This window comes from Primulina huaijiensis, chromosome 1, assembly GCF_012295235.1.
Source record: "Primulina huaijiensis isolate GDHJ02 chromosome 1, ASM1229523v2, whole genome shotgun sequence".
NCBI lineage: Eukaryota > Viridiplantae > Streptophyta > Magnoliopsida > Lamiales > Gesneriaceae > Primulina > Primulina huaijiensis.
The window spans coordinates 4277313-4304519 of record NC_133306.1 but is presented as its reverse complement, the minus strand read 5'-3'; the positions used below and the strand labels follow the sequence as shown (position 1 = coordinate 4304519).

General features: G+C 32.9%; 5 protein-coding genes across 6 annotated transcripts; 2 read left to right on the top strand and 3 right to left on the bottom strand.

Moving 5' to 3' along the window:
* The first annotated feature begins 8515 nt into the window (after window positions 1-8515).
* On the top strand, window positions 8516-9551 carry LOC140984503 (protein LIGHT-DEPENDENT SHORT HYPOCOTYLS 5-like). Its single transcript, XM_073452008.1, has 2 exons — window positions 8516-9339; window positions 9439-9551. Exons 1-2 carry the CDS (start codon window positions 8754-8756, stop codon window positions 9474-9476), a joined length of 624 nt encoding a protein of 207 aa, XP_073308109.1. The 5' UTR covers window positions 8516-8753; the 3' UTR covers window positions 9477-9551.
* A 2792-nt stretch (window positions 9552-12343) lies between these two features.
* LOC140971662 (pentatricopeptide repeat-containing protein At4g21300-like) lies at window positions 12344-13114 on the bottom strand. The gene is made up of 2 exons (XM_073434069.1): window positions 12773-13114; window positions 12344-12661 (listed from the first exon to the last, which is right to left on the bottom strand). The coding sequence occupies exons 1-2, from the start codon at window positions 13112-13114 to the stop codon at window positions 12344-12346; spliced, it is 660 nt and encodes a 219-aa protein (XP_073290170.1).
* A 4525-nt stretch (window positions 13115-17639) lies between these two features.
* Window positions 17640-18944, top strand: LOC140978592 (photosystem I reaction center subunit III, chloroplastic-like). Its single transcript, XM_073443779.1, has 3 exons — window positions 17640-18062; window positions 18346-18668; window positions 18786-18944. Exons 1-2 carry the CDS (start codon window positions 17686-17688, stop codon window positions 18653-18655), a joined length of 687 nt encoding a protein of 228 aa, XP_073299880.1. The 5' UTR covers window positions 17640-17685; the 3' UTR covers window positions 18656-18668; window positions 18786-18944.
* Window positions 18945-19742: 798 nt separating this feature from the next.
* LOC140971585 (pectinesterase inhibitor-like) lies at window positions 19743-20267 on the bottom strand. Its single transcript, XM_073433952.1, has one exon. It carries the CDS (start codon window positions 20265-20267, stop codon window positions 19743-19745), a length of 525 nt encoding a protein of 174 aa, XP_073290053.1.
* Window positions 20268-20903: 636 nt separating this feature from the next.
* LOC140978585 (U-box domain-containing protein 30-like) lies at window positions 20904-23330 on the bottom strand. Of its 2 annotated transcripts, none has more exons than XM_073443757.1 (2): window positions 23177-23330; window positions 20904-23058 (listed from the first exon to the last, which is right to left on the bottom strand). In XM_073443757.1, exon 2 carries the CDS (start codon window positions 22669-22671, stop codon window positions 21322-21324), a length of 1350 nt encoding a protein of 449 aa, XP_073299858.1. In that variant the 5' UTR covers window positions 22672-23058; window positions 23177-23330; the 3' UTR covers window positions 20904-21321. The 2 variants fall into 2 exon arrangements, with proteins under 2 accessions (XP_073299858.1, XP_073299866.1); XM_073443765.1 differs by having other exon boundaries at window positions 23255-23273.
* Window positions 23331-27207: the final 3877 nt, after the last annotated feature.

Genomic DNA, 27207 nt, shown 5'->3' with positions numbered 1-27207 from the left:
TGCCTCACTGAAAACGAAAAACAAGAGAAAATCAAACGAAGTCAGGTTGCAGATTCGATTACCAAAAATAAAGGCTCGAGTAATTGTCAGATAACAAAAAAAGAATTAATTCTGTCCGTTTTCAGTAAATCCTATGTTTTTAACAAGATTTGAAACTCTCGTCAGCGAATTCTGGCAAATGTTAAATAGTTGGGGAATGGACATGGGGAAAAAAATTAATTTAAAGATTTTTACGAAAGATTAATTGATCTGTCAGTAGCATATAGTTTGGTACAATCAATAAGATATGGATAGTATCTTTTTAGAAAGTCCATGATAATACCATAGGTCCGTGATAAATAATTTTATAAAATGATAAAATATCTCATTTATGAGATGTGATAATTTTAATTTAATGATAAAAACACACAAATGACTTAATTGCCCTCAATATATAAAAATCTTAAATCTTATCGTTCTCTCATTTGATCATCTATGATAATTATATAAATGAACTCGAGATAATAGTACAAATGATTTTTATAAATCTCAATAAAATTATTAGTATCACTCGATTAACATTAAAAATTGATATTCGACTTGACTCACAAAATCAATGGCTCAATTATCATATTATATAATATATAAAATAAAATTAGGTAAAAATAAATAAATCATGCGAGCACTGTCGGCGCATTAACAGAGTTAAGAAATATGAACTCAAACAACAATTTTGAAATTATAAAATTTATTATGATAAGGTTAATTTTGTCATTACAATCTAATATATAAATTTAATCACTCTTATTAAAATCATACCAAACATTAACTATAATATCTTACATCTTATTTATCATTAACTTATCTTTATATTATATATCACATGTTTATCCTATAATATGTACCAAACTATACTAAATTATTTTTTTTATTTATTTCTTTTGAGGTTGATCATTAACACATTTTTTTGGTAGAGAGTATCACAATTTTTTTTAAAAAAAATATTAAGGTTTAATTTGAGCTGATGAATTTAAAATATATTGAAATGCGTTTTTATAATTTAAAGAAACAAGATCTAAACTTAAAATTCACCAAATATATTTTTATATTGTGTTTAATGTTAATTATGATATATTTCAAGTACACCAAATCCATTTTATTCGTATAGTAAATAAATAAGGTATAAAATTAAAATTTAATTTATTATTTATAATAAAACTACAATGAAATCAAGTTTATGTTTCGATAAAAAAAACTTGTTGGTGTAATAATTTGTAGAATCACAAAAATTAATGTAATATGATTTTATAAATCAATTTTTTCAGATAAATATTTTAATCGAATAATTCAAAAATAAATAATAATTTTATATTAAATTTTGTTATGAAAAAGTAAAAATTTACGGTAAAAAGTAAAAATCTCAAACTCTCAAAATTATCACACTACACACTTTATAATATTTTTCTCTCAACTCAATTGTGATTTTCTTCACAAATGAGAGATCTATTTATAGAAAATTTTTACAAATAATTCAAAAATAAATTACATCATTACCTTCATCATCACACACAAATTTTAATATTCAACACCTAATTTTCAACATTCAAATATTCAACATTCAATATTCAAATATTCAAAAATATTAAATTTCAACACTCCCCCTTGTGATGATGATCATAATGATTGTCTTCATTACGTGTTTTCATACTGCCTCGTTAAAAACCTTACTAAGAAAAATCCATTGGGATAAAAACCATAGTAAGGGAAAAAGAGTGCAGTCACGTAAACTCCCCCTCATGTTGACACGAACAATTTTTCACAAATTTCGTAGATTGCGCATCCCAATATTATATATGTGCTTTCTGAATATTGTCGTAGGAAGTGCCTTTGTGAAGAGATCTGATGAGTTTTCACTTGATTGAATGTGACGAACATCAATACATTTATTCTTCTCAAGCTCTTTGGTAAATGCAAAAAACTTAGGAGGAATATGTTTAGTTCTGTCGCTTTTTATGTATCCTTCTTTCATTTGAGCAACACATGCAGCATTATCTTCATATAGTATCACAGGCTTCTCGTCGAATGATAATCCGCATGAGATTTGGATATGTTGAGTCATTGATTTTAACCACACACATTCACGGCTTGCTTCATGTAGTGCAATAATCTCGGCATGATTTGATGAAGTTGTTACAAGTGTTTGTTTCTGTGAACGCCAAGAAATTGCAGTGCCTCCACGAGTAAATACATATCCAGTTTGAGAACGTGCTTTGTGTGGATCAGATAAGTATCCAGCATCGGCATAACCAATTATACTTGGATTAGCATCTTTTGAATACAAAAGTCCCAAGTCTGTCGTTCCTCGTAGATAACGGAATATATGTTTAATTCCGTTCCAATGTCTCTTTGTTGGATATGTGCTAAATCTTGCCAATAAATTTACGGCAAAAGATATATCAGGCCTTGTACAATTTGTAAGATACATAAGGGCACCGATAGCACTTAGATATGGTACTTCTGGACCAAGAATATCTTCATCATCTTCACATGGACGGAATGGATCCTTTTCTATGTTTAATGATCTAACAACCATTGGAGTACTTAAAGGATTTGATTTGTCCATATTAAAACGTTTAAGGATCTTTTCTGTATAATTTGTCTGGTGAACAAATATTCCACATTCTTTTTGTTCAATTTGTAAACCCAGACAATACTTGGTTTTTCCAAGATCCTTCATTTCAAATTCTTCTTTCAAGTATGACACAACTTCTTGAATTTCCTTATTTGTTCCAATGATGTTTAAATCATCAACATATACAGCAATAATTACGCATCCGGATGTTGTTTTCTTAATGAAAACACAAGGGCATATTGAATTATTTACATATCCCTTTTTCATCAAGTGATCACTTAGCCTATTATACCACATTCTGCCGGATTGCTTCAACCCATATAATGATCTTAGTAATTTCACAGAATAACATTCTCTGGGTTTTGAACTTTGTGCTTCAGGCATCTTAAATCCTTCAGGGATTTTCATATATATATTACTATCAAGTGATCCATATAAGTAGGCTGTAACAACATCCATAAGACGCATTTCTAAATTTTCAGATACTGCCAAGCTAATCAAATACCGAAACGTAATTGCATCCATCACAGGAGAATACGTTTCTTCATAATCAATTCCAGGCCTTTGAGAAAAACCTTGTGCAACAAGTCGAGCTTTATATCTTACTATTTCATTTTTCTCATTTCGCTTTCGAATAAAAACCCATTTGTATCCAACAGGTTTTACACCTTCAGGTGTAAGGACTATAGGTCCAAAAACATTACGTTTATTTAGCGAATCCAATTCAACCTGGATGGCATCTTTCCATTTTATCCAATCCTGCCGATTTTTACATTCACCAAAAGATTTTGGTTCATGATCTTCATTATCATTTATGATGTCGATTGCCACATTATAAGAAAATATATCATCAATTTCTTCTATATCTTTTCGGTTCCATATTTTTCCAGTATTAATATAATTGATAGAGATTTCATGATTCTCGTCAGTTTGTGGTTCTGACAAAACATTTTCATCATCATGTGTTTCTTCAGGAACATCATTCTCTATTTTGTGATCATTATGTGTTTCTTCAGGAACATCATTCTCTATTTTGTGATCATTGTGTTTCTCTATGAATTTTCTTTTTCGAGGATTTTTATCCTTGGAACCAACTGGCCTTCCACGCTTCAGGCGTTTAATGACATCATGACTATCTTCAATTTGTTTCTTCGGAATTTCAATTCGAGCAGGGGCATTTGCAGCATGTATATATGATTTAGTTACCCCTTTTGTGTCTGCAAATGCATCTGGTATTTGATTTGCTATTCTTTGCAAGTGCACAATTTGCTGTACATCTTTTTCACATTGTTTTGTTCTTGGATCCAGATGTAACAATGATGATACATACCATGTAATTTCTTTTTCGGTATGTTTCTGTTCTCCCCCTAACATTGGGAAGATTTCCTCATTAAAATGACAATCAGCAAAACGTGCTGTGAACACGTCGCCTGTCTGAGGTTCAAGATATCGAATGATTGATGGACTATCATAATCGATATAAATTACAATTTTTCTTTGAGGTCCCATTTTCTTTCGTTGCGGTGGTGCAATAGGCACATACACCATACATCCAAAAATTCTCAGATGAGAAATGTCTGGTTCTTTACCAAATGCAAGCTGCAATGGGGAGTATTTATGATATGCACTTGGTCTGATGCGAATTAATGAAGCAGCATGTAAAATTGCATGTCCCCATATAGAAATAGGGAGCTTTGTTTTCATAATCATTGGTCTAGCAATCATTTGCAGACGTTTAATCAATGATTCAGCCAATCCATTTTGAGTATGTACATGAGCAACAGGATGCTCAACAATGATTCCCATAGACATACAATAATCATTGAAAGTCTGGGAAGTAAATTCACCAGCATTATCAAGTCTAATTTTCTTGATTGTATAATCGGGAAATTGATTCCTCAATTTTATTATTTGAGCAAGTAATCTTGCAAATGCAACATTTCGAGTTGACAATAAACATACATGTGACCATCTGCTGGAGGCATCAATCAATACCATAAAGTATCTGAATGGTCCACATGGTGGATGGATTGGTCCACAAATATCACCCTGAATACGTTCAAGAAACATTGGTGATTCAGTTTGGATTTTGGCTGGTGATGGTCTTATAATAAGTTTTCCAAGAGAACATGCTTTACATTGAAACTTATTATTCTGAAAGATCTTCTGGTCTTTCAATGGATGACCATGTGTATTTTCTATAATTCTTCGCATCATTGTTGAACCAGGATGTCCTAATCGATCATGCCAATTGGTTAATATTGAAGAATTATCAATTACCATGTTTGATTCAATGGGACGTATATGTGTATAATGCAATCCAGTAGGGAGCATTGGTAGTTTTTCAATCACATATTTCTTTCCTGATTTATATGTGGTAAGACACATATATTTCTCATTCCCTTCATTCATTGTTTGAGTATCATACCCATGGGAATATATATCATTAAAACTCAACAAATTTCTTTTCGATTGTGGTGAATATAAAGCATCATTGATCAAAAATTTTGTACCATTAGGTAACAAAAATTGTGCTTTACCACATCCTTTAATCAAGTCTACAGGACCTGATATTGTATTCACCGTTGTTTTTGTTGGTTTTAGTTCCAAGAAATATCTTTTATCTCGGAGGATAGTGTGCGTTGTACCACTATCGGGTATGCAAACTTCAGCTTTGCTCATAGCATTTTCCATATTTGAACTTCAAAAAATATGCAATGAAAAAAAATTAATGACAATACATATTTAAATATAACACATATCATAATTGTACAATAAAACATTATCATATAAATACATGAAAAATAAATTATTGTACATTTATATTCTACCACTATATTGTTCATTTTCAGAGAAATCATTGAGAAAATCTGCAGCATCAATATTGTTCATTTCTATCCCACCAACATATTGATCATTTCCAGAGAAATCATTCATAAAATCAGCAGCATCAAAATGAGTTGAATCACTCAAACGGTCACTTCGCTCAGTGAAGTTGGTCTCCTTTTCTTTCCCCTTTATCGATTCTTTATAAAGTTTGCAAAGATGCTCAGGGGCTCGACAAATACGAGACCAATGTCCTGGAGTACCGCATCTGAAACAAGAACTTTCAAATCTTTTCGAGTGATTTTCATTAACACTCATGTTTTCTTGATGCCTTTTCTGTGGATGGTTTGGGACGTTATTTTGAGATGAGTTATAGAAATAACTATCTCGATTATTTTCAAAACCACGGCCGCGTCCACGACCACGACCACTTCCTCGTCCACGTCCACGTCCACGACCTCGACCTCGACCTCGACCTCGACCAAAACTTTGTCTTTGAATTTGATTTTGGTTTCCAGGTTTAAATTCATTTTTACTTACAGCATTTACTTCTGGAAATGCTGTTGATCCAGTGGGTCGGGACTGATGATTTCTCATTAATAGCTCGTTGTTCTTTTCCGCCACAAGAAGACAGGCGATGAGCTCAGAATATCTCGCAAATCCACGCACTCTATATTGTTGCTGTAGTGTTATATTTGATGCGTGAAACGTGGAAAATGTTTTTTCAAGCATTTCCGATTCTGTAACCTCATGTCCACAAAATTTTAACTGCGAGATTATTCTATACATCGCTGAATTGTAATCACTGACTTTTTTAAAATCTTGGAATCTTAACATATTCCATTCATCACGGGCGGTCGGAAGTATAACTTCCCTTATATGTTCAAATCTTTCTTTCAATCATTTCCACAGAGCCATGTGATCTTTTTCGATGAGATATTCACATTTTAAACCTTCATCGAGATGTCGACGCAAAAATATTATAGCTTTTGCTTTTTCTTGTGATGAAGACATACCATTTTCTTTAATGGTCTCGCTTAGACCCAATGACTCAAGATACATTTCTACATCGAGAGTCCATGACATATAATTTTTCCCCGTAATGTCGATTGCAACAAATTCGAGCTTTTTCAAGTTTGACATGGTAGTACTAAAAAAAATTATAATGCATTTTATTAGTTAATGAATATTGCAATACAAAGTAATGGATAAACAACAAATACAAGCATTCGTAAAAATAAAGAAAACACATGAGGAGGATATTTTCCGATAAGTACAAGATTCGTAAGTATTATAACCAAAATAATTAAAAATAACTTTGTGAAAGCCATCTTCTTTTTTCTTCAAAAATTTGATGAAGAATAATTTTAGAGAAGAAGAGAAAGTTGGAGTGATTGAATGTGTTTGTGAGATCATATTTATAGGGCAAAAACCAGCCGTTTTGTTACCGTTTATGACCGTTGGTGTACAAGAAAATAAATATATGTATTTGTATAATTTTATGGTAATAATATGGTGTATATAATATTAGTAATGTTTTAAATAATTATGTATATCATATCACAATATTATAATGAGGTGTCATAAGATATTTTGTTTAAAAACCTTATAGACTTTTATACTTGTCGTATCCCTTACCGGGAGTGTGGGATGTCGTCTTAACATCCTCCCAGGATTTATAACAAGTTTTTGAAAAATTTATTTTATTATAACATTATATTATATATTAAGTATATGCACAATAAATAAATAAACAGTAAAATAAATATTATTACTTTTGTTACCTTTTTCTTCTGTTTTGGAGCTTGGAAAAATATGGAGGACTTTTAGAGCTTCGTGCTGATAACGTGTTGTGAAAAAGTAAAAATTTACGATAAAAAGTAAAAATCTCAAACTCTCAAAATTATCACACTACACACTTTATAATATTTTTCTCTCAACTCAATTGTGATTTTCTTCACAAATGAGAGATCTATTTATAGAAATTTTTTACAAATAATCCAAAAATAAATTATATCATTACCTTTATCATTACACACAAATTTCAATATATAACACCTAATTTTATGTAATATTCAATATTCAATATTCAAATATTCAAAAATATTAAATTTCAACAAATTTATTATTTTTATTATAAATATAATTACCATTAAATCGATAATTGGTTAGGGACCTACCTACGACTTTGAGGGCTTTAGATTGATTATATGCGTCAAATCAGAGCCGTTCTCCTTTTCTCCATTCGTTTCAGCCAAAAAATACACGATATCGATTCTGATTGATCTGACAAGACGTTTCCTGACCTAATTTTGATTTCATTTTTACCAATTCATATTTAGTGAATATAAGTTGTGGCACCAAATTTATCCATGCGACGATTCAATTCAAAATGTAATCACTTTGAATGATTATTATCTTATTAAAAAATATTATGTCATTTATGATCATTGGAGTGAAAATTATTACTTTTTATGTCAAAAGTGTTACTTTCTGTTATATTTATGGATCGAGTCGACCATCGTTGCACATGAAACTTACTCATCTTTATTAAAGTTCAACTCTCTTTATCAACTAATTCTTAATTAATTTGGTGAATCTTTGGAAAAATTTACGATTTTATCTTAATTTAATTATAAGACCCTATTGTGTAGTCATGTGTTAGGCCTATAATAAATTAATTTTCAAACTATATATTTTTTATATCAGAGTTAGAATTGGTGACAGAATATATGATCATAAGAGGGCACTTACTATATAAAATATGGGAAAAATTAAAAGTAGATTTATTTAAAATTATGGAGAGTCATATAAGGTAGATCTTGATAATATATATATTGATAGTTGTGTGCGTGAGTGTGTGAATATATTTGCTGTACGTATGTATAAACCTAAAGTGCGGCGATCCCACGTAGGGTATGAATGTTATACTGGTCAAAAGACTCAAACAAACTCCACCTCTTGATTGAGCTTAAAAGTAGATTGATTAGTCTGATATAACTCAACACTGCAAGATTTGTACTACCAAATTTGGAATTTTCCCAAAAGAAATTGAAAAATATTATGTGAAAGGACAGGTTGAAGTGATGTGCAAACAGTCTTCACGTCTTGTCCTCTCTGTTTGAGGATATTTGCATGCAGGTTCAGGCCCCCACCCCCTTGTTACCTAGCCGTATCATCATCTTCTTTATTAATCAAATCTTTCACCTCCGTTACTGCACCATAGAATTTCCACAGTTTTTTCTGCAGCCAGACCAGCTCAGAATTTCTTTTTTGTAAGAAATAAACATTACTAGGTAGGACATGCAGTGTGAAAATGTCAGCGACAACTATTATAAACCAGTTCATTTCCAACGACTTTAGCAGACCTCCGCCAGAAACCAACATTGGCAGCCAGAAAACAGCGTCTTCACTGAGCCGTTACGAGTCGCAGAAGCGGCGGGACTGGAACACCTTCGGGCAGTACCTGAGGAACCACAAGCCGCCGCTGGTGCTTTCCCGCTGCAGCGGGGCGCACATACTTGAATTCCTCAGGTACCTCGATCAGTTCGGGAAAACCAAGGTTCACAACACCACCTGCCTCTTCTTCGGCCACCCTCACCCCCCCGCTCCATGCCCGTGCCCGCTGAAGCAGGCGTGGGGAAGCCTCGACGCCCTCGTGGGCCGCTTACGCGCCGCCTTTGAAGAGAATGGCGGGACTCCGGAGGCTAACCCTTTCGGGGCACGGGCAGTCAGGTTGTATCTGAGGGAGGTGAGGGACAGTCAAGCGAAGGCGAGAGGGATTGCTTACGAGAAAAAGAAGCGTAAGAAGCCAAAAAAGCAAGTGGAAGCGCCAATGATAGAGGAACTTGATGAAGATGGTAGCGGTGGTGGTATAATGATCATGCCGGCGGGATCATCAGGTACCGGTAGGATTGCTGTCAGCAGTAGAATTTCTTTGCCTGCCTGTTTTTAACAAGCTAACTACTGCTGTTTACTGATAATCATTGCTTTATTTCTAGATGTTGTAATGTTCATAATTTTCTTGAATAATGGGTGATGATGAATACATCTGTTGGCTTGTCCCGAATTGATGCCGGTTTAAGAATGGATCTTGAATTAGATTAGACAGGTATTTGCTGCAGTTTCTAAATTATTTTATCTACAAATTTGTTCCGGCCACAAATGACTTCTCTGAATACATGCATTACTTCATTCCACGATCGAAATTCAACCCTTTTTTTACATCGATCTAGTCCTAAAGATCAATCTTTCCTTATGTCTAATCTACATGGAGTCTAACATCTATCGAAGCGGGTTACAATCTGACGGATTATCACCTCGAGAAGAAACTATTTCGAGTTGAGCTTCTTGTGCTAGAGCTTGAATCGTACAAGGTTTGTGGGTTTGAGCTCGATTTCTCTTCTTGAAGAAAATTGGCCTCGTGAGTTTGAGCTTGCGAAATATGATTATTAATCAAAATTTACGCCTCTGATAAAAAGTATCAGCACTCATTTCATACCATCTAGTATCTACTTACCAAAGATGAGATGTGTAGCTAGATTTAATCCGATAACTATCTTAGTGAAGTAAAATATTATAATCGGGATTTCAAGAAATTTGTCACCGCCTACAGTGAATAATAATGCTGCGACAGCCCAAAATTAAAAACATTAGATTTTGTTGATAGGGACCGCTAGAAATTTTCTTCTCAACCAGGGCTAAATCTCAAGTCCCAAACAGTGTCAATATACTGACTCTATAATTACCACTTGCTGCACTACATACGGCATAGGCGTACGTTGGTTTTGAACCGTCAAATTTGTCCTCCACCTTAAACGCTGACGGATAGACCACACGACATTTACGAAAAGGTACCTAGCAAAAGCGACTGATCGTGCTCATCACCTTCAAAAGAAAATAGGAACACTTTCTTCATATGTTTCATCACAAAAAACAACTCACAATTTTTAGAATGATTCAAGAATAAATAGAGCAAGACGTTCAAGAAAATTGTGCTCATCAATAAAGAAATGAATGCCAAATATAAGGAAGCTAATCTTGTTTGAAGGAGTGTCACCTCATAAATTTTTTGGCCTATTTAGTAACACTAACTTAAGAGCACGTGCATCCGCACGTAAGCTCATATTTTAAATAATTAAAAATTAAATTAATAGTAAAAATATTTTTTACTCTTTGCATGTTGATCATCCAATTAAACAAACAATATTTCGTTCCGGAAAAAAATAGATCGAAACAAATTATAAGAATTTGGAATAATAATTTGTCAAATTAAGTACTAAATTAAACTAACATAACAATACAAATATAATTATATGAAATGATTTGAATTGATTAAGCAATATAAAAGTGTAAATAGAATTATATGAATGTATTTTAATTAAATAAGCAATATAAGAGTGGAAGAGAATATTTTAGTGCATGATGTTGATATTTATCTACTCATTACATCAATTAATTGATAAATATGCTCTTAAAGTTAAAAAAATACATATTAAAAATCTAAAATAATACTTACTTATAATTTTGGAATAACTAAGAACATGTGACAACAATTTTCATTGCAAGTTATATTCTAAATTATAAATGATAGTATCACAAAAAGATATATGAAAAATTTATAACTATATGTGCAATAGTAGAATAACTAAATATTTTATGGGTTTTTAACAAAGAATTGAAAGTAAAGAGTTTAATTTTGATTTTAAAAGATAGTACGATTTCAAAAAATATGGAAAAAAGTAATAATAAAACATTACATTAGCTAAAAAAGCGTATGGACAGAAAATTTGAATTCGTTTTCACCGTATATTTATATTTTAAGATTTTTCTTATTAAGTCATATTTCATTTTTTTAATATGAAATAAATTTTTTTAAAAAAAATAAATATAACTTAATTAAATATTATAATGAAAGAAAGACAATGGAAGAAAGTCGAAAGCACAAAATCATAACCATAACATGTGGTTAATTAGTATTAATTATTAATTAATGGACTAAATGTGAATATTTTTATAATTACATTATTCTACTATTGTTCATATAGTCAAAATTTTCATATATCTTCTTGTGATATTATAATTATAATTTATTACTTAATTAGAAATTGAACTAAAAATATAATTACAAAATTACAATAAAATCATTGGAAAAAATGTAGAAAAAAATTAAATGGATAAAACATTTAAATGTAGTATAAGATGAGTTATTTGATAAAATTAATATAGGAGTTACATTATATTCTTGAAGTGTGTATAGAAGGTTAATTTTGTCATTGTACAATTGGAAAAAATCATAACCATAACATGTGGTTAATTAGTATTAATTATTAATTAATAGACTAAATGTGAATTTTTTTAGAATTACATTATTCTAATATTGTTCATATAGTTAAATTTTTCATATATTTTCTTGTGATATTATAATTTATTACTTAATTAGAAATTGCACTAAAAATATAATTACAAAATTACAATAAAATCATTGGAAAAAAATGTAGAGAAAAAATTAAAAAGATAAAACATTTAAATGTAATATAAGATGAGTTATTTGATAAAATAAATATAGGAGTTACATTCTATTCTTGAAGTATGTNAGATGGAACAAAGATGCATATAATCAACTAAAGCATAATCATATATACCAAACAATGTCTAGAAGAATTTGTCATCACATTAATGTTGATAATATGCTCCGTGACCACAAAATAGATTATTGCCGAATATTGATACATGCAAATATCGTGTATAGTAGGCCACGACTAGACATGGGCTGGAGGACAGAGAAAAGGAACATGTCCTTCGTTCTGGAGCTCAATAATCAGATTTTTCAACGACAAATAGATTTCACAGGAATGAAGGTGAGATTTATCAGCAGCAGCAAACATATGGGAGGACTTATGGACTTCAATCCAACTGCAACCAGGTAGTTTGATCACTCCTCGTCCTTTCATGAACACGGCAAGCATCCAATAATGTGCCCCATATGCCTGCATCAGGAGCAAATGGCATGCCCTTAATCACTCGAAGAGCTACTTCTAATCGATCATAACGACCAAGCATATCAATTAAGCACGCATAATGTTCAATCCTTGGTGGAATTCCATAATTTTGGGTCATGATATTGAAATTGAAGTAACATTTCCCTTCCTCAACCTGCCCCGAATGGCCAAAAGCTGATATAATTGCTAGAAAAGTGACATGGTCCGGTTGAAATCCCTCATCCTGCATTCTATGAAATAAAGCTAGGCATTGCTTCAGATGGCCGTGGTTGCCATATGCAGCGATAATACTATTCCAAGATACTTAATTATTGGACTCCATGGTGTCGAAAACATGTTGTGCTAGATCCAAATTGCCACATTTAGCGTACATGTCTATTACTGCACTATCAGCAAATATATCGTGATTGAATGAACTTTGGATCATAAAGCTATGTATCTGTTTTCCGTAATGCAGAGCAGACAAGTTTGAGCAGGCAGAAAGAGCAGCTGATATGCTGACGGGGTCATATTCAGCACCTTCCATCCCCATGCTTCGGGAAAGATCGATGGCCACTTCTGGCTTCACGTTCTGACTACAGCTAGTAATGACTGAGTTCCAACATATGGAGTCCCGTTCTTTCATCATAGAGAAAACTAGATGACCAAGATCTATCCTTCCACATTTTGCATACATGTCTGTTATTGCAATTCCAACGTAACACCTCCCCTCAAGTACTTTTCTTATGATGTTACCATGCAATTCTTGACCCAATTTCAGGCTAAGGTTGGTAATCTAATTATTGGTAGTCAATAACGATTAATACAAATGTTTTTGTAGTCAAATCGATGGTTGAATTGGTTTATATTAAAAAATTCTTCAATCAATCGGTCCGACCGGTTTAATCGTAAAGTCAAACCAGAATACTGTTATATTAATATAATATAATTGATAATATATTTTAAATTTTAAACCTAAAATATGTATATAAATAAACAAAAAAATTATTTTTCAAAGTTTAATAATCTTATAACTATATACGTATATTCAAAATATCAATTATAATAACATTTATATGTATATAAACAAAAACAAAAACAAAAACAATAGATAAAATAAACCCTAGTATTATTAAAAAAATATTTTTAATAAAGTTTATATTCCAAATAATCGTGTATGTGTGTGATAACTAAATATTAAATTTAAGATTTTCAAAATAAGAAAATTAATTTTTCAACAAAAAATTTCAAAAACCGATTTCTGGTTCATATTTGGTGCGATCGATTTTTTATCGTTTGAACGCTAAAATGATTTTTTAGAGTGTTTGGAATCGAAGCTGTCGTCACTACAAGAAATCCTACCTATCGCGATGTACCGCACGTTCAACGTCGTTATGTGGTATCATTTGGCGGCATATAATGTGCTCAGCGTCGCTCAAATAGCTAATCATGTGAGTCCATTTTCCCAAATTTATTTTGAGTTATTTGGCAAATGGACAAAGCTAATGCGTCACGAAATGTAAGTATTTGACGAAATATAGCATGCTCAACGTCGCTAATGCGTAGCGGGAAATTTTTCCTCCAACGTTCTGAGTCCTTGACAACATGACTCAGCTAAAGCATACCTTTGTGCGTCGCCGAATAGCTAATCATTGGTACATTTCGCGATGCATTGTACACACAACGTCGCTAAAGCATACCTTTGTGCGTCGCCGAATATCTTTTATTTTTTTAACCAATGTCAAGGAATGTAAACAAGTTGAACCTATTCATCAATTTTTTGAACCGACTCGGAAAATACTTAATTCGAATTTAACTTAACTCAAGTCCAAATTATTTTGGGCTAAATATAGTTCGAGAGCCGATCACGAGTTTTGATATCTTATTAATATAATATAAGTATATATTAAAGAAATAAATTTCGAGCATTTAATTATTCGAATATATTGAGAGCATATTTGAATCTTTTAAGTCGAAACTCAAACCCAAGCCCACATTCGAACCAGACTCGCGGACAAAACATTTAAAATTTTTCGAACTTTGAATCGAACTCGAGCCCGATTATATGTATTTCAATCCAAATTCGAGCCATTAATTTTTCATTATATTCAGCTCGATTCAGTTCATTTACACATCTCATATTAACATCTAAAATTAATACATTTTCCCTTCTTCCATTAAGTTTTAAAGTATGTCTCATGATAGGGGTGTTCAAACTTTTGTTAAAATCGGAAACCATAAATTCAAACCGAAAAAATAGGTAACCGAAGTGAATCGAACCGACAACCGATTTTTTTTTATTTTGGATACAAATGCTAAAAATGAAATTTATATGATTCGATTTCAGATTATGTGTCAAAATCGAACAGTCCGAAAATATCCAAAATTTAATTAAATTAATAAAAAAATATTTTTTTGCAGATCATAAATATTTTATAAAATAAAATTTAGTGAATTAAGTATAAGTTTGTTAATTTTTAGTTGATTAATATATATTTAATTACATTTAATCTTAGATTTAAATGTTTTATAAAAAATAAACTGAAAAGATAATATCTAAAATTTTATATTATTATAAACCAAATACTGAACCTTGATATACCCGAGAACAATATATTTTTATTACCACGAGATATATTGGCAGCCGTTGATCATTTGATTGGGCTGAAATTTTGAATGGGTGCACTTGACGATATGAATCATTTTAAAAATAAACGTATTCATTTTGTAGCGGATCTTTTACAAGATCAATTCGAATTGTCTCTGGTTCATTTAGAAAATGTGGTTCGCGGAATTTAATTACTAATTTAATAATTGTCCAAACTGAATAAATGAAAAAAGCGAATCGTTTTAGTATAAAACAAATTGAACCGAAGTTTTCAGTTTATAAAATAGAAAACCGAAAAACTGAAATCAAATTGCGCCAAATTAAACCAACCGACGAGCATCCCTATCTCCGGTGAGACTGTTTCAGATATTTATATCTGTCAAGCGGGTTAACTCAACTCATATCTACAATTAAAAATAATCCCCAAATATGTCCCGCCTCATGGAATCCTCAATCATCGTCATCGTTCTTTTTTCTATCGAGAAGTGGCTTCAAATGAAAGATTTTCATAAAGTTGTTATTAATCGGGAGGCAGGGCCCGATTTCATCGACATGGAATCTGTCGAGGTGAAGAAAGCTGCTTAATTCTAGTTACCCAATCTTTGATTGTCATTTTTAAACATTTTGATTGAGTATATAATTACGCACTTTCTATTTCAAATATCAAACCCTTTTACCGAATATTATTGGGACTTCTTCGTAAGGCTGGGAGAACGGATGCGAAACGCCTCGTGTCGGAAGGAAGACGTCGCCACATGATAATACTATTTGGCGACGTGCGGGATCAGCGTTGCGAAATGTGTATACCGTTAGTGACGTTTTAGTATCGAACATTTCCCGTTTTATCAAAAATTATAGCCGGTGATAATGGTGCAACTAAAATCTTTTAAACTGCATAGCATCTCAAGCGCCGTGGTCGATCGTTCTATTTAGTAGGGACAATTATTGCACTTCAATAATCTCTTTCTCAATAATCATGCTCCTTTCAATCAATGAGAATCGAACTCATGACATTAGCTTTGATACAAATTGTAGGAACGAGAGTTTTGTTAATTTACTAAAAACTATAGTTGGTGATAATGATGGAACTCAAATATATTAAATTGTATAGCAACTCAAGCAACATGGTTCAGTCGCTCTATCTAGCAAGTACAATTATTGGGTTTATTTCATCCTACTCATGTGAGCATTACTCCCATGATATGATGGATAGCCAAGATTTGTCCATGCATATATAGGACCAACTTTTTTTTGAAATTGTATGTGTGGCAAGATCTTATCCGTTGAAATGAAGTGAGTAGGGGTGTCAATCGGGTCGGGTGGGTCGGGTTTCGGGTCAACCCGCGAAACTTTTTTTTATTTTTTTCCCAACCCGAACCCGAAGCAACCCGAAAACCCTCAACCCGTCTAACCCGCCTAACCCGAATTTTTTTTATTTTTTTACAAACCAAAAACCAAAAAAACCAAAAAACCCTAAACCCGTCTAACCTAGTACTAACCCGAACCCAACCCGAACCTAAAAAACCCCAACCCGAAACTGATTTTTTTCGTGTTGGGTCGTGTCGGGTTGACGGATCGTGTTGTATTTTGACACCCCTAGAAGTGAGGGTAGTGCTCACATAGGTAGGATCTCATCTACCCAATTATTGCACCTGAATAATCTCCGTCAGAATAATTGCACTTCTTGCATTCAACAAGAATCAATCTCAAGATCTTGGTTCTGATATCAATTGTAATAGCTTAACTAAAACTAAGAGTGTGTTTGGATGTATAAAAAATGAGATTTGAAATTGGAATTCCATTTGTTGTGCTAAAATTTAAATGTAATTTGGACTTTGATTTGAAAATTTAAAAAATAATAGTTCTTATATTAAAAAAATTTGTATTGCTTATTTTTAAAATTATTTTTTATTAATATTATTTCTATAAATACTCATAACTTTTTATCAAAAAAAATATTTTTAGCATATAACAAATATTTTGTTAAATATCTTTTTAAGAAATAAAAAATATAAAGTCTATAGAGATGAATTTAAAAATAAAGTTATGAATTTTTATAAATTGAGTTTTTAATATTAAAAAGAATGAAGTTTTAAGAGAAAAAATAAATTGTATAACATTTTAAATATAAAAAAATAATTTAAATTTTCAAATATAATATGATATAATATAATAGTGTGAATTGATAATATATATTTTGAATAAATGGTATTTTGTAAAATAATTTTAAAAGACTTAAAATTCATAAATAAGTTATATAAATTTAATAATAACTTATTTTTATTCTTTTTAAAATTTAAATCTCATCAATTATTAATCTCATTTTATCAAATAATATTTTTAATTCCAAATCCCTTCGAATTTTATCTAACTTCATGTTGCCAAACACATAATTATATTGTTTAGAATATCCGATTTCTGTGTTTTTCAAGCACAAATTACAACATGAGTGCCAATAATATTTATCTAGTCTAACTTGTGGAGGCAACACGAATTCCCGGATAAATTAGGCCCATAGCACCCAATCAACAAGATCCAACTCAGCCTCAATCCAATCTTATCCTCTCTCCCGTCCACCAATCCTTTCTCCACAAAATCTACATATCGTCTTCTTTTCTCACAAAACCCCCCTCAGAATCTCAATCTCAAACCAAATTACAATGTCTCTCACGATTCCCGCTAATCTTTCCACTCCCAGATTGGGTTCTCCGGCCACTACAAGATCAAGGGCCGCCACCATAGTTTGCCAGGCAACTGCTCCTAGCCAGTCAAACTCGGAGCATTCTGCTTCCTCCTCTTCTTCGTCTCAACTCAAGGCTTTTTCTGCTGCACTCGCGCTTTCATCCATCATTTTATCCTCCCCCGTGCTGCCGGCGTCTGCCGACATATCTGGCCTAACCCCATGCAAGGAGTCCAAGCAGTTTGCCAAGCGTGAGAAGCTGGAGATCAAGAAACTCGAGTCTTCCCTCAAGCTATATGCACCTGACAGTGCTCCTGCTCTTGCCATTAATGCCACCATTGAGAAGACCAAGAGAAGGCAAAAATAATATCATTCTTCCCTTTTTCATTTGTCTGTTTAATTTTTGCTATAGTTGTCTAGACTGCATCAGGAAGGAAGTCAGCGAAGAGAAATGCTAAATTTTTAGAATCTTTAGGCATTGAAATTGAATTTTCTCCATTTTTTTACCACTAGCAAATCTTGTTCAGTTCAGATAAACTATTGGTTTCTTCAATCATATGATTTCGTAGTACTAACTTCCGATTTGAACTGCACCCTATGTTCTAAAAGTAAGCATCTTGTGCTGCTCATGATCCTGCAGGTTTGAGAATTACGGTAAGCAGGGGCTGTTGTGTGGATCCGATGGCTTACCTCACTTGATCGTTAGCGGGGATCAGAGACACTGGGGTGAATTCATCACTCCCGGGATCTTGTTCTTGTACATTGCTGGATGGATCGGGTGGGTCGGCAGGAGCTACCTTATCGCCATCAGAGATGATAAAAAACCAACCATGAAGGAGATAATCATCGACGTCCCACTGGCTAACTCGCTTGTCTGGAGAGGCTTCATCTGGCCCGTTGCTGCCTACCGGGAGTTCGTGACTGGGGAACTCATTGATCCAAATGTCTAAATCTAATTCTCAGGTGTCAAGAAATTTTAGCTTTCGTATACTTGGTGAATGTCGCTATTCTGTTTCAAGAACACACATGGGTAACTTGTATTATGCTGAGTGCTTATAGATTTTGTGGTTTTTGATGTAGGTTTAGACGTGAGATCGGAAGGAAAGAGAAGATCGGTAAAGGGGTTTTATTGCAATTGTGTGCAGTGATTGTCAAATTCTTGTATCTATAACTGTTATCTTGTACTAAAGCTTTTGTGTTTGTCCTTGGAAACCAAAGTGAACGCCCTTCTCTTGTTCAGTGGTAGCTCTTTTTATCTGTTATTTATCTTTAATTGCTGACACCAGTAAATTAAACCATGTCTAGTTAGTTTTTCGTTCAAAAAATCCTACTTATGCTTCGTTTCCAACTGAAAAATATATTTCTTAATATTCTTGGTAAATGCCTTGAAACTGTGAAAGATGAACAAAATATACTTCGTGATTATACTTGTGTAACACTGCTTTCCAAAGAACTCAGATTCATGGAATGCTATTTATTCTTTAACGCGTTCTTGTATGTGAGGATTTAATGAAATCGAGATAGGATACATGTTGCACGAAGTAGATTTTGAATTTTTTGCCCTTGTTTTGTTGTATTTCAGAAAGCACTTCAACAAGAAATTCAAGTTCATGGGAATTTCGCCCCATGAATGTCAATTGCCTTTGCATTTTGACACATATAATGTGATCCAAGGAACGCAGTACAATATATTATTGTTGTTAGATTTCTTACATCGATTGGATTAAATATTTGGGAGTTATATATATAATCTTAGACAATCCGGCATTCTTGTAAACTTTACGCTTCATTTGATATTTTTTGATGGATAAATCCAAGTTATATATACTGACTTAGACAAATTTCACTCTTCGAGCTAGTTTTCGGATATGAGTGCAAATAGTCCTACTCAATTTACACCAAATCTTGAATTTCAATTCCCACCATCAAACTAACTACAGGATTGAAGTAACACTAAGTATCGTATCAAGAAGATTGTTTCTCGAATTAAAATTTAATTCTCACAAATCTATTAATTGAAAATCGTCTCTTGCATAGCTAATTCTCCCCATCCCTCGTTTCCTTGAACAAACGGTACACGGCCACCCTCACTAGATCCGCATACACCCGGAACTCCTTATTCCTGTTCTGAACGTGCGCCGGATCGAACGCACCATTATCGAAATCATTGTGGCAGCTCTTCACTTCATTGAGAACATCATCGACTAGCACAGGAATGCCGCTATGCCCACGCTTACGCAGCATCTCTTTCGCTTCATTCAGATCACCGATTGCGTCGTTGTAGTTCTTCGAGCATGACCAGTACTTCTGCTTCAGTTGTTCGTCTTTCGACTCCTCGCGAAGGCGGTCGAGTTTATGGTGGATTTCTTCTGCTTTTCCTCTAGCCAAATCGATGGCGGCTTCCACCATGCCTTTGGTGTCGGTGTGGAATTTGCTGCGCTCCGATTTGAGAAGTTTCCAGCACAACTTGGAATCATGTGTTTTGGAGCAGAGATCTCGCAGGTCTCCATACTTCTCCTTCTCGTGGTAGTGGCGAGCCGATGATGCGGGAATGACAAACATCAAAATTAAGGTGACAGAAATTGGTTGATTCCATCCCACGTGTATACAAGGATAGAATCAATGCCCAAATTTAAGTACACATACGTAAGGTCAATTAATTTTTTTAAAATCACATATGTGTGAATCTTGTCCATCCAAATCATGTGGGGCAGTGTTTCCTCATGTAACATCGAAGCTAACACATACGGTTGATTCCATCCCACATGTAGGGGCACTACCCCATGATAAAATCAAGGGCCCAAATTTAACCACACATACATAGGGTCCATTAATTTTTTTAAAATTACATATATGTGAATCTTGTTCATCCAGACAGACTGTAGGTTTTTTTGAGTGGGCAAATGAAGGGTATATATTAATATAAGAATATTATTGTCGTTACTTTATAAAATTTAATGCTCGTTTATATCTTAATTTACTTGGAGATTATTAACGTTTCTTGTTTGATATTGGTATAACTAATTAATTAATGCTATAATTCATGCCATAACTCTATGCCAAGTTAGTTGGGGCCGTTTCCTATAATTATAACATATGCCATCACTTAAAAGATAACTGAAAACATCATACGATTTATAAATTTTTAAAACAACGATTTTAATTCTGCACCTAGTTGTGACCATCATTGTCCACAGCTAAAAACAAACAACTTATGTTATGTAGAATAAATTCAGCCAAACAAATTCTAATTATCCTTAAATTGTACATATAGAATGGGCGAGGCCAAAGAGACCAGTTTTTACTAAACTCTACACTCTCATTAATTAAGGCATAAAATAAACAAAACTTGTACAAAGTTGCCAAGGAAAATTGGATCTTGAATGGTAGAGAATAGCAGGGATTGATGGAACAATGCAGCTGCTAAACAATTACAATTGCAGTTTCAAGCTCCACAAAATACCATGCTAACACCCACCAAATCTATTATAACTTTACAAAAGAAATCACACAAATTCTGAAATCATACAGTCTCGGATTCTTGTTGAAATGGTTCAAGTTCGTAGTCTTCGAATCCGGAAGCCTGTGTATAAGAATATCAACCAATCTTAGGTGTTTATTGAATCGTTCTGGTAAGTTTGCACTTGGAAATGAAGATGGTGTCCGAATAGTTCAGACTGCAAAGCTTCAAAAGCTCAGCTGCTCGCTGCTTAAGTTCGGCGCTGCATCCACTCTGTATAACAAGAAGAAGCTTTGCTGCAAGACCTGCATCCACAGCTACCGAGGAGCATTCCTCGGGGGATAGTTTGCATACTGACCACAAGATTGAGAGTGCATGTCTCGTACAGTTTTCCGAGATTCTCATTAAAAGTTTAACCATATTTGGTATAGTGTTTTGACAATCTTTCAGAGCTTCTCTCCCTTCAGGCACAGAGGATAAGGCATCCAATACAAAAAGGGCTAGTTCCATGCACTCGGGATTCAAGAAATGTACCAACTCTACTAATGGAGGCACGGCTCCAATGCTCACAATCAAACTTCGGACTTGCTTGTGTATGCAAATTAGTTTTAGAAGACCAAGGGCGGGCAAATGTCCATTAGGTTGTTTCCTATCCCGCACCAGTCTCATCAAAGCAACCAAAAGGCTATGGCTAGATATAGTTTCAGCTCGAAAATCCTTCTCCCCCATCAATGTTTTAATTAACCGAATACAATTCACCTTTATTTCAATCGACCCTTCATTCAAGATATCCACAACTGATGACACCTTTGCAGGTTGCATCAAATTTGATTTCGAATCCGAACTTAGATTCAAGTTCACAAGAATAGCGATAACTTCGGAGCCTACAGCATATGAAGTAAACGGGCCAAGTAAAGACAAAAGAAGGGCCACCCCACCTTCATCAATAATGGTCTTCCTAGCAGTAGAATGGCTCCCCACAAGTTGTCTCAGCTCCTTCAATGTTTGGATTCGCACCTGGCCCTTCGCCTTTTTTAGTATAATCAGAAGCTCGGATGCCCGACCCTGTGCATCTTCGGATCTCTTCTTCATCTGCACGTACTTCTGAGAGAACCAACTATAGATTAAATGGTAAAGGGTCCTGTTCGGTGTGACCGTATCATCCCAAAGTTCTTGCATTGTGGTGGGGCAAGTGTAATGCCCCAGGCTAAACCATTTGAGAATGTTGGTTTTCTCGTAAGTTTGCCCAGTGCAAAGAGTAACCGGATCTTGCATGGTTTCGAGTGAAATAGGACAGATAAAGACAGATGGAATTTCTGGTAAATTAAGCTCTTCAATCATCTTTTTCAGATCCAATTTCTCCCCAACTCCACCGCCACAACCCCCTAGCTCAACTCCACCCAAAACTCCATCTTTAACAGCCGTATCCAGATCTAATACACGCCCGTCTACACCACCCTCAAACCCAACAAGTCCATCTTTCTTTAAAGGCAGAAACATAGGCATCTTGGCGAGCTTCCTCCGACCAAAAAAATGCCCGATTTTTTTAAGTGACAAAAACCCCGTGTGAAAACACTGTCAATAATCTTCCCACCGGAAAAATTTCAAGAAAGCACATTACATAAACAACTACTACACATGAATTCAGTGAAAAAGGATGAACAAAGAATGAAAGTTCCCTCAAAGCACATCGCTTTCATTGACACTAACAAGCAACAATCCTCCTTTCAAAAGGCACATCTTTATTTTCCTCCTCTCCACACCCTTATCTCTCTCTTTTCACTTTCTGTGATTCTCTCTTTTACTGGTCAAAAGACTCATCAACATCATCACACAAGACATCATATGGCCTTCATAATCAATATTCCTCCCAAAAAATTCCCGTTCAAGCTTCTAAAAGAGTAAACCAGACATATATTTCATCAAGAAAACGAGCGAGGAAAAAGATATAATTTTGAGGAAAAAATGCTACACACACGAAGACTATTATCGAGACCCAAATCAAAACAACCAGCCAAAATGAGAGTTCAGAGGCTCTATTCAGCAGAAAACAAGAGAGATGATTGGAGAGGAGAGATAAAAAGAGCACCTCCAGCAAAGACTCCTCTGCTGAGCTCCTCTTTTTTCTACTTTCTTGTTCTTGGGCCAGCCCACTTGTTGATTAGAGAGCCTCAACTTAATAATATAGTAATAAAAAAATTTATAAAAAAAAAAAAAAAACACTTGCAATTAATAATTAATAATTAATAATTAATAATAAATAAAGAAATATCAAACTAAATTGTCTCGAATACCCAAATAAGTTATTTGGGAATAATGTTAAAGTGACAGCTTGACCGCCCGTGACAATGTTGCCTTGACCGTTGGCCATCCGCCTTTTCCCGTGTGCCTTTGACTACACTTGCACTTTGCTTTTACTCGCATCATTTGAAATTCAATTATTTGCTTTAAATGCTAAATAATGTTCAAAAAAAATTATTATTGCATGGGATTATTCTAATTCTAAAACTTTAAAATTGTATAAGTTAGTTTTTAAAATTAATAAGCAAAATATTAATTGGAGATGGAGAAACTGGTGGAGATATGAAGGTGACAAAAAAAAAGTACTTAGTACTTGGAAAAGTGTAAGAAAATAAATAATACTGTTTGTATTCATTTTGGGCAAAAAAAAAACAATAAACTTCCAGCTCACAATTAAAAGCTAATTATTGCTAAATCATTAAATACTTTTTTATTAATAAAATTTTAGCTGAATTCAGTGCACCACTAATTTTTAAAACTGTAATTTTATTTAAAAAAAATCTTCATGATTAATTATATAAAATTAGATACATTTAAAAATGTAACATTAATATGTTTTTTTTTTAGGATTTTTCCCCTCTGACTACATTAACGATTTGCTCATAGAATGGATAACATTAAATTATTAATAATTGTAAGAACAGAGAGGAGATTTAATGAGTGATCAGTAAACAAAATAATTTTGATTCAAAAATTATTACTTTAATTGGATAATCTGCTAAAATATTTGATTTTTTGTAAAATGTTGTAGGTAATATAATAAATTAATTTAATAATTTTTATGCGTAAAATCTATATTTACAGCCGTATATCCAACTCATTTCAGCAATTAAATAATAATAATAATAAATAGACATATTATAATAGTGAAGCTGAATATTTTAGAAGAAAGTGGCAGCAATTTCAGTGGACCGTGACAGTGTTTGGTTTGACCGTGTGAGGCCTTATCACTTTGGTTTTGCCTTTGCAAATGTGTACATCCAATCAGGTGCTGCCATCTCAGCATTATGGTGGTCCTTTAATTAATTGCATCCTCGTGGGCTGTTTTCGAATTTGTTAGATAATCAATTTGGCTTCCGAAATTGTCCCAAATAACAAATTTTAAAATAGCTTCCGGAAATGGGTGGTGATTCTTATGTGATATATATTTTATGTTTATTGGCAAATTTGTAGTTCGTAGAAATAATAGAGAACGAAATATGTTTTTATATTATTTTTTAGAGTCAAAAGCTCATAATATTATTATAAATAATCGTCCATTACAAGCTTAAGCAACATGAAATAAATTAGTCATTCACCCAAATAAAAGATGAAAGGGAGGAAAAAGTAAAAAGAGCCATATAAATTTGAATAATTAAATATTTTTTTTAATAAATTAAAAAGATTTGCGGAAATGCCAAAAATCTTAAAATTTTGAGGTTGATACATTAATTTGAATGTATTTCTATTATTATTAATTGATATTGGTGAATTTTTTTTTTTTAATCTCGTAAACATCTCTTATATCTTTTTTCTCAAGAATATATATTACAAAAATAAATTAAATCTTCCCTGATTTGGGATCAAGCAATCACGTTTCTTTTCATTGCACATCTAGAAAAAATAACCATCACCCTAAATTTCTAAATTTTAGATTATCATTAATTTTTTTCTCATATAACATGTGTGCTTCGACATATAGGATGATTTAAATAAAATATATCTTATAAAATTGATTCATAATAATATCGTGTCACAAAAATTTACGTGACAATATAATTTTCCATGATCGTCACAGATTTAATAAAATACATGATGGTGGGAGTGATTCTGGATCCAGTCAACACTGGCATAAATAAATGCGTTCAACCTGAACAATGTACTTATTAAATATAATTAGATTTATCGAATTCGTAATACCCCATCATAGTTTATAATTTTCTAAGTGAAGGCAGGTCTCGTGGTGGTTGGTTCCATTTCTCTGTGTGGCCTGTCCCCCTTTTGTCATGCTCATACACACTAAGTACGTGTGGCATTCATGAGAATGGCCCATCGTCTTATAATTAGAGATATAAACCGATTTAAATTAAGTCAAACAATATCATATTTGAGTTCGATTCGTTTAAGATTTTTTTGAGGCTAGAGTTCGATTCGAGTGTTTATTATCAGGCTCGAGCTCGATCTGTCTTGAAATTATTATGTTTGAGAAAACTCGAGCTCAGCTCGTTGAAAGCTCATTTATCATGTTAATCAAGCTGAGATTGAGTTTGGTCCATTAATAGCTCATTTATCATGTTTAAAAAGCTTGACTTGAGTTCGGCTCATTTTTTAGCTCGTATAGCATAAAATTGAGCTCAAGTTTAATCTTGATTCGAGCTTTCTAAAAATTAAATATATCTATGAACTATATTTAAATCAAACATAAATGTGTAAATACATTCATAAATAACCAAAACGACAAAAATAACAACTAAAAAAAATTAAACTAGGTAAATTATTGAGCATCCCAAAATAATACATCTAGCATCCAAATAACAAATATTCGTCATACACTGATATCATCATATAAATAATATTGCAATAATTTCACACATTTAACACTTCAACTAAGGCTCATGAGAAAGTAGAGAGGACGTTAAAAAAGCCATTAAAAACAGGAACTACAAAATCATCTCCAATAACAAAAACTAGTCAACTATCCTGCAAAGTCCATAATGACAAATTTTTTTAAAAAAATAAATTACCAATTTAATCAAGAAGAAAATAATATATTTAAATTCAGAAAACAAATAGACTTCACCAGTTTAATGCCAAAAACTCATAAGAGCTCTTGATAGTTGATTACAAGTATTTTAATTCAAATGAATCTCTTTAATCTCCGAATTTTTCTTTTGCATACAAGTACAAAAATTTAATATGTTAGACATAAATAACAAAATTTAATGAGACATAAATTAAATATATAACACATAATTAATAAATACATAATTAACTTAGATATCGGAGTCGATAAGTGGTGTGAATTCATCTTTTTTCAATTAGATCTTGTGTTCAATTCCTTTCATTGACATTAGTACCAATATTTAATTTTTCAACTCAAAAAATGAGCCAAGCTTGAGCTTACGAGCCACCTAAATGAGTAGAACTCGAGTTTATGAGCCACCTAAACAAACCGAGCCTGAGCTCGCAAGCCTGTTAACGAACATATTTTCGATCTCACGAGCCGAATATCTTTAGATTCGAGCTTGGTTTGATAAATTTTCGAGCTCGAAATCGAGCTTCAGCTTGGCTTGATATGATTAACAACGAACTCAAACGAGCTTTTTATCGAGCCGAGCTCCAAATAGCTCGCAAACGGTTTGGTTCATTTACATCCTAATTTTACCATCGATATTAAGTGCCAACTAGGTTATTCATAATTTATAATAATTTTTTTTGTTTATAACACAAACAACCTAAATGTCTTCACCACTGACAGAACTTGAGCGAAGACCCGATATTTGCTTATCTCGTATAAAAAAAAGTACAAAGAAACAATTAAATCTACTTAAATAAATTAGGAAAACTACCTACAATCGGCCAAACTCAAAACTAAGACCAACAAATCTCCGGGCCTCAATTTTAACCATTTAACCAAATCCTTATCGATTGATTCATAATAATTTAAAATCACATTGTTTAAAAATTTAAATTTAGCAGTGAAGGAAAGCATAAAAAACTCGGATGGAGTAAAGTGGTAGTAGAAGCTGATGCTCTTAATGT

What these genes read in the sequence shown, in the direction of transcription:
- LOC140984503 (XM_073452008.1), top strand. Translation starts at nt 8,754, where the DNA reads ATGTCAGCGACAACTATTATAAACCAGTTCATTTCCAACGACTTTAGC. An exon ending in CATGCCGGCGGGATCATCAG is followed by an intron (nt 9,340 to 9,438) that starts GTACCGGTAGGA and finishes CTTTATTTCTAG; the next exon opens with ATGTTGTAATGTTCATAATT.
- LOC140971662 (XM_073434069.1), bottom strand. Translation starts at nt 13,114, where the DNA reads ATGTATGCAAAATGTGGAAGGATAGATCTTGGTCATCTAGTTTTCTCT. An exon ending in ATTTGGATCTAGCACAACAT is followed by an intron (nt 12,662 to 12,772) that starts GTTTTCGACACC and finishes CATAGAATGCAG; the next exon opens with GATGAGGGATTTCAACCGGA.
- LOC140978592 (XM_073443779.1), top strand. Translation starts at nt 17,686, where the DNA reads ATGTCTCTCACGATTCCCGCTAATCTTTCCACTCCCAGATTGGGTTCT. An exon ending in ATTGAGAAGACCAAGAGAAG is followed by an intron (nt 18,063 to 18,345) that starts GCAAAAATAATA and finishes ATGATCCTGCAG; the next exon opens with GTTTGAGAATTACGGTAAGC.
- LOC140971585 (XM_073433952.1), bottom strand. Translation starts at nt 20,267, where the DNA reads ATGTTTGTCATTCCCGCATCATCGGCTCGCCACTACCACGAGAAGGAG.
- LOC140978585 (XM_073443757.1), bottom strand. Translation starts at nt 22,671, where the DNA reads ATGCCTATGTTTCTGCCTTTAAAGAAAGATGGACTTGTTGGGTTTGAG.